The 6725-nt window shown below is 40.3% G+C and overlaps 1 protein-coding gene across 5 annotated transcripts in view; it reads right to left on the bottom strand.

Annotated features, from left to right (window-relative positions):
* LYN (LYN proto-oncogene, Src family tyrosine kinase) overlaps positions 1259-6725 on the bottom strand; it is a 48761-nt gene continuing 43294 nt past the window's right edge. For all 5 annotated transcript variants that reach the window (XM_021386281.1, XM_021386277.1, XM_021386282.1 and 2 more), the window contains exon 13: positions 1259-2840. In XM_021386281.1, coding sequence (XP_021241956.1) covers positions 2638-2840 — 203 coding nt within the window. In that variant the 3' untranslated portion in view covers positions 1259-2637. The remainder of the gene's footprint in view (positions 2841-6725) is intronic.

Here is a 6725-nt window from a genome sequence, read left to right as displayed (position 1 = left end):
GTTGAACTGCCATAGTGATTGACATGGTGGTCTTGAGTTCAAAGAATCATAGCTCAGGTTGTAACTTGCCTGTAAGAGCAAGACTGGAGCATGGTAAAACTGAAAATAGTTTTCTTACGGCCATTTCAGTCTGCGAGAGTGAAGTTTGTTTTTTAACTACTGGGAAAGTACTAGGCCTGTAGGAGTTGAAGAATTGCTCTAGAACAAAGAGCTTTTAAATAAATTGGAATAATCAGTTTGTTTCTTGTGATGGAAGGGAGTTCGGAGTGAGAACTTTCCCTTCATGCTGGAGTCACTAGGTGGTGCAGCCCTCCTGCATGACACTACAACAGCCCTTCTCTGATGTGAGCGCTCTTACAGCTCTTTGAGGCAGGCTGTTCAAATGCAGTGATAAGTAATCGCTCTGGTGAGTCTTCAGCCTGTCTGAAGAGGTGAGACTTCAGTCAGTGCTGGCATTGTCTATTGAACAGTTTCTGTTAAATATAGGTTATCTGGCTCCAGTAGTTCTAAAAGCCTACAGTCTTTCCCTGGTAGAATTTCTAAAATATTATTCTACTCCCACACAAGCTATTCCAACTATTGAAAAATATTTTGGTGTTGTGCTACAATACACTGAGTGCTGATCCCTTGAATGAGAAGGTTAAGTACAAATTGCTCCAGGACCAGCAATAGTCAAACAGTAGGCTAAAGCTATAATATTTCAAATGACCTCGGGCTGTGCCTCAGCACTCTTGTCACTGGTCTGAGATTTTATGTGAGCAGGCTTCCATAACCCTAGCAATAATCTCTTATTCTCTGAGCAAAGGCTGTTTCCATGCATGCTCTGACTTCCCAGAGTATTTGTGTTGACTTCAGGAAATGGTTTGAAAAACCAGGTTGTGGTGTCTGTCTTAACTGTTTTTTTTCCCTTCCTTCCCTTATACTAAAACAAAACCTGTAGCAAAGTTCTTACCGATTCTTATCTGTAATCTTTTCTGCAGAATGAATTGTTACATTAAAGGATTTTGAGAAACTTTTTTAAAGGACAGCTGAGGACTAAATCTCTTCCTGCTCTCCAAAAAGAAATGCAAACAGAGATACAGAAATGGTTGCTTAGGCTTTTCCAGGCTGAACTGATATAAGGCAAGGAGAATCCATTAATATTTACCATTGTAAAATAAACTCATTAATGGTAATGAATGGATATTCCTGTGATCCATGTGGCTGTGGATAGACTATCAGGCATTTATTTTGTCCCAAATTACTACTGTGCAACTTGTTTCAGACTAAGTGTTTATTAAAATTAAAAATCACAATATAATAGAAACAATATTTACATATTTAAACAGCACAGTTTGACTGAAGGAAGCCAATGGAGAAAAAGCAGTGATTGTTGATGCTGCTGAACTTTAGCTGCAGGCACACCAAAGCCTTATGAAAAGGGTCTGAAGCTTCTGCAAGGTACCGTTTGCCTGAATAACTGGGGTAAGGTGGGGGGTGGCAAAGATGTCCTGGGTTTCAGTGGTGAGAGCTAGTGTCACCAAAAGAAAAAACAAACACCTATACCTGTAGGTGCAGTGTAATTGCACTAGCTCATCTGTTTGGTCATTTTGATAAAAACAATTTAATATATAGAGCATAGCAAACTGCATTTCCTTTCTAAGAACTACAGATTTATATACGAGCAAAGTTATAGTGTCTCTGCAACTTAACTTACTTAATATCCCATTGCATCTTTCCACAAATTGGTTTGGGCTGTGCTTGAGCTAGTTTTAGCTTTAAAACAGCTTTAGGGTTAGTTGATTAAAGCAGCAAAAATTAAGGAATATTCTTGAATAATCACAGATGATTAAAAACTAATCTTAAAATATTTGGGTAACAGTGACTGCAATGAATGTATTATTAACTTCCTTCACCATCCTGTGCTTTCCCATTGACTTCAGATGATGACTTAGGCCTTGTGGGAAACTGTAGGTCGAACACAAAGCTGGGCATGCTGCTGAGCCTGCCTTTGTGGATGTTCTTCTGCCTCTGAGATAGCTGTTGCATTGCTTTGAAAAGGATTTTCAATTTCACGAGTAATAGCAGTAAAACAATCATCTTCAATGTAAAGAATTGCATACATAGCCCTTCCTTAAAAGAAATCATTACACCATTTAGAAAGTCGGACAAGAGGTGATGGTATTCCAACTGCTACTGTGAAATAAGGATACAAAAACAATTAACAATGTCCTGCATTTGTCATGAAGAACAACTTAAAAAATAAGACAGGGGGTTGTTCCTTTTTCTTCTGAGAACTGCTGTTCATATATGCCTTTTTTATAAAGGGATCTTGTAATGTATTCCATGACTTTTCAGCCTAAGAAGGCTTTGAAAAACTACACAGGTGAATGACTGGTTTCCTTCTGTCTCCCTTCCCACTCCAAAAAGTTTGGGATGTTTCTGCAACTGCAAAACACAAAGCATTTAAAGAGAAGACTTCTTTAACAACAAAAAAAGCATGATTATTTTGCTCCAGAATTACTCTTTCCTTCAGCACTTCAGCTTCCACACTCGGTTAAGACATCCAAACTCATGAAGTAATTGGTTACAGCAGTCTGTCCATGTAATAGTCTGTGCCAACGATCCATGTCAAGAGGAAAAAAGTGTTCTTTTTTTCTATGGCTGCTGTTGATATTGCCCTTCTGTTGCTGTGTAGAAGTCATCAAGTACACTCTGTAGATAATCAAATGTTGGCCTCTCTTCTGCTTTGTCTTTCCAGCATGTTTTCATGATATCATAAAGCTCAGCTGGGCAGGTTTCCATACGTGGCATTCGGTACCCACGCTGAAGAGCAACCATCACGTCTGAATTGCTCATACCTTTAAAACAACAAAAAAAAAGAATTTTAATTGATCTCGTAGCTCCTAAAGAACCTATTTCACTTGACTTCTCTTATCTTTACATCACTCTAAAGAAAGATCTTCACCCATTTAACCCAGTGAGCCAAGACTGCTATATTCAAACAGGTAGCTACCTTTAATAGAAAGCAGTAATGTCTTTAGAGGCAGGTCTAACAAGACTGCTGCTTGTCTCCAGCACCAACTCCATTTTGTCCTTATGATCCATCCTGCCCCTGTTTTCTCTGCTTTTAGTGGTAGCCAGATACCTACCCTGGCCACCTATGTCTTTCTTCCCTTTGCCTCCCTAGGTGCAGAGGTTCTAACCTTCTTGCTCCATGCCAACAGCGAGCAGCAGAACTGTCTCACCACAGGGCTGGTCTCTCATGTTAATGCAACCTTGGTGTATTAAGAAACTTTCAGATTTTTTTTCCTACATTGTCTTTTGCGTAACTGCTGCTGATTGCAAGATAATGGACATCACTGATACTGTTACATGTAATAGGCAGTTTCCTCTCCCCTCTTCCTCATAGTATTTCTGCTGTGCAAAAACATGTCAGCAGCTGTGATGAGCCTGGTTTCCCAACAAAACATTTTTTTTAATTGTTCTCTTTCTGAGAAAAAAAAAAGAACTAGCAGCAGTGCAGCTTCTGTCTCATTTGCCTCCCAAGGACCAGTCCTGTGAGAGAGGCCTGCCCTCAACTGTATCCTCCCGCTCGTGTTTCCTCCTTATTTTCCTCCTTTTAAATCTTTCAGAGCTTGATTCTCAGAGCGATTTCAACACTTCGCATGCCTGGGCCAACAAGAGAACTGCTTCCTGCCTTTCAGCTGCCCCTTCCTCTGTAGGGGGAACAGCTTGTGCAACCCGTAGAGTAATTATGCCAGAACCACCTTCTCCAAGACATAGATTCTAAGCTTTCTGTACTTCAGGGGATGCCATTTCTTCCCCTTATGGTGCCTGTGGGAAGCACCTGTGTTTCAGCCTGAATGCTGCATGCGGGCAGTTCTGCCCAAGACTCCGGCTCTTCCCTGTTTTGAAGGTAGCAGTGGACTGGGATTTTTTCACAGAATATGGAATTACTGCCATAAAGACAAAGCAAAGCCAAAATAAAAATAGAAAGTAAGGCGATAAAGTATTTTTATAGAGAACGGTGATCTGAGTACTTGAACTTAAGGAAGTTTAGTATAGAATGTACTCATTAAAATAGTTGTTCATATTATGCGAAGCCTTAGCTAGCTGCAACACATGAGGACTGCTGCTCCTAGGCTTTTGTTCTGAATGGGACAGATGCTGGGGGTCTAAGCACTTTATTGGCTTGTGCTTAGGTCTACTGTCTTTAAGGAATGAGTGCTACATTCTGAATGCCAAGGATGGGTAATGTTTTAGTTAACTAGCTGCTTAAGTCAACTATTTAACAAATTTTTTTTCAAGTTCAAAAGACAAAACTGAAAAGCCTTTTGTCCCTATTTCATACTAAATACATAATGAACATACTTGAATGTGTGTTTTTTTTTTAAAAAAAAAAACAAACAAAAAGGCTTACCTATCTACCCTAAACTCCATGTAGTGCTCTCAAAATAGCCACTCATTTAACTTTCCCATTTTTTTTTTTCAGCTAGAATTACCAAAACGACACCCTAGTCAGCAGATGACACATATTTGCTGCATTTTTATTACGGTTACACTCTCTTATATGCTAGCAAAGGACCAACTCTAGATTTGGTGTGGGTCTGTTAATTTACACTGTGGTACCTGTTAAGCTTCATAGGTAGAGACAAAGTTGTGTATGATAGAGAGCAGAAATGATGTGAACACAGCAGTATGAAGGAAGAATCCCAGTGCATAGAAAATAGCGCACCTTGTGAAGAACAGCTGACATAACTGGAATGCAAACTTGTCTGTTTCCAATGTTTGACATACTGTATAATGACCTGGAAATCAGTTTTTAACAACCAATTCAGCTTGCTTGCCTACAGATCTGCATCATATTTCAGAGGCAGTTCCTGAGCCTATGGTCCCTCTCACTGCTTTGAGTTTCTCCGGAAGAGAAACAGCTGTTGGAATGTAGGAACAAAGATCACAAAAGCTCCATGTTTTGTGGCTGGAAATGCTTCCTACCTAGTTGCCTGATCAGATTTTCTTTGCTAGCATTAACAGCTTGCCAGCTGCAACTCAAGCCATTTCAAATGTAGCTTTATGCTGAAAGCTTGCTGCTGGAGGTACTTCAAAATATTATTTTCAATTACTAAGTGTTCCCATTAGAACTGAAAAATCAATTTACTGTTTCTACCCCAGTGGCTGCCAGTTGTATCCTATCACTAGGTTACTCTTGCCACGCTGGGCTAATTTGCCCAAACTGGTCAGATTTCTTCATGTGAAATAAATTACTCATCCACTTGTTTTGCTGTCCTGCTGGTTCTTTGGTGTTAACTTTCTGTCTATTAGGCTACTTGGTTTATACTTCTATTTAAAATAGACATATATCCCTCTTGGAGCTTAATGCAAGCAAGGCCTGCCAATTATTAAAATCAATCAGTATGCAGTCTGGAGGCTTCCCCACCAAACTGCTGTTTGACAAATGAATCCATAGTGTATGGCTTATTTATGATGCTCATAAAAACGCTTCCATACTTTAAAAAAATTACTGCCCAGACTTCCCCTAGAAGAAGAATTTTCCACAGCAGTACGTCAGTACAGCGTTTGCTCTACCAGTTGATTTTGCTTTTAAACTAGAAACATGATAGATTTTACAGAGCTGAAGAGACAGCAGGCTTAGCTGCAGAATTAAATATTGGTTTGGATTTTGCATTTTCGTAGTGTTGGTTTCCAGGTGAGCTTGTACCTTTGCTCGGGGAAGGATGTTTTTCAAGGCATTCAGAAATAACCTTAGGAGGCCATCTCAGTACAGGCCAGTGTCTGGATACATGGGCGTGTGCTAATTGGGAAATAAAGTATTCCAGCTGTGGGAAGAACCACACCTTACCCCAGTGCATACAGCTTCCACCTGATCTTTCCTTGGGGACGTGAGATTTTTTTTCTAGAGTAGGTTTGGGAGGACCTGTTACTTAGGCACATAGTTTAGGGCCCTTGCCTAAAAAATTACCCTCAGCATATGTTTAAACATTTAGTTGTGCAAGCAGCCCTATCACCTCTTGTAGTTGAAGGGGGCTAGTCTTGAGTTTAAGTGCTTCCCTGGACTGGAGCCTTGCAAAGCAGATTGTCTGGTTTTGCTCTACCTCTTGCATGGAAAGCTGATGTATTCTTCCCTTGCATAACATAAAGTTGGCTGCCATCACCCTTTCCCTTGCTGCTTGATCTCACGTGAGTCCTGCATCAACACTTCTGGGCACAGTAAGTCTTCTGTCATTGCAGGATTCGGGACTCAGTCAACAAGTTCTGTCCCTTTGACATCTCCCTTCACTGCCTGTCAACTGCAGGAATCTAAAGCTTCTTCTCAGAAGTTCCTTCATCTATTAAATGGAGATGAGCATTACAGGTGAATATAGCTGTAATCACTCCCTCTGTCCACAGGATAAGAGAATTTACGTTAATTTTACATAACGTCAGTAAGCTTGAGTGCAGTCTGCTTGCCCTGAGCTGATCAGCTGTGTCTGAGATGCAACGGTTTTCTATGCACAGGTATCCTTTAGCCAAGCTGTTTCTGTATGTTGGAAACATCAGTATGTATGTTGTTTAGCAGACAGAAAGTGAAACATGAAGCACCAAACCATTTCACAGCTACATAACGTAGCCATTAACAATGTCCTCAGTGCGGCCTTGTATCTGAACCACAGGGAACAAGAGTAACTACTCCTGGTGGTCCATCAACACTGCCTTAGGCTCTCTTTTCTTATTGGCTTAGAATA

The sequence above is a fragment of the Numida meleagris genome, chromosome 2, assembly GCF_002078875.1.
Source record: "Numida meleagris isolate 19003 breed g44 Domestic line chromosome 2, NumMel1.0, whole genome shotgun sequence".
NCBI classification, from domain to species: domain Eukaryota; kingdom Metazoa; phylum Chordata; class Aves; order Galliformes; family Numididae; genus Numida; species Numida meleagris.
The sequence above is the reverse complement of the archived record's forward strand: the minus strand, read 5'-3'. Positions and strand labels throughout refer to the sequence as shown.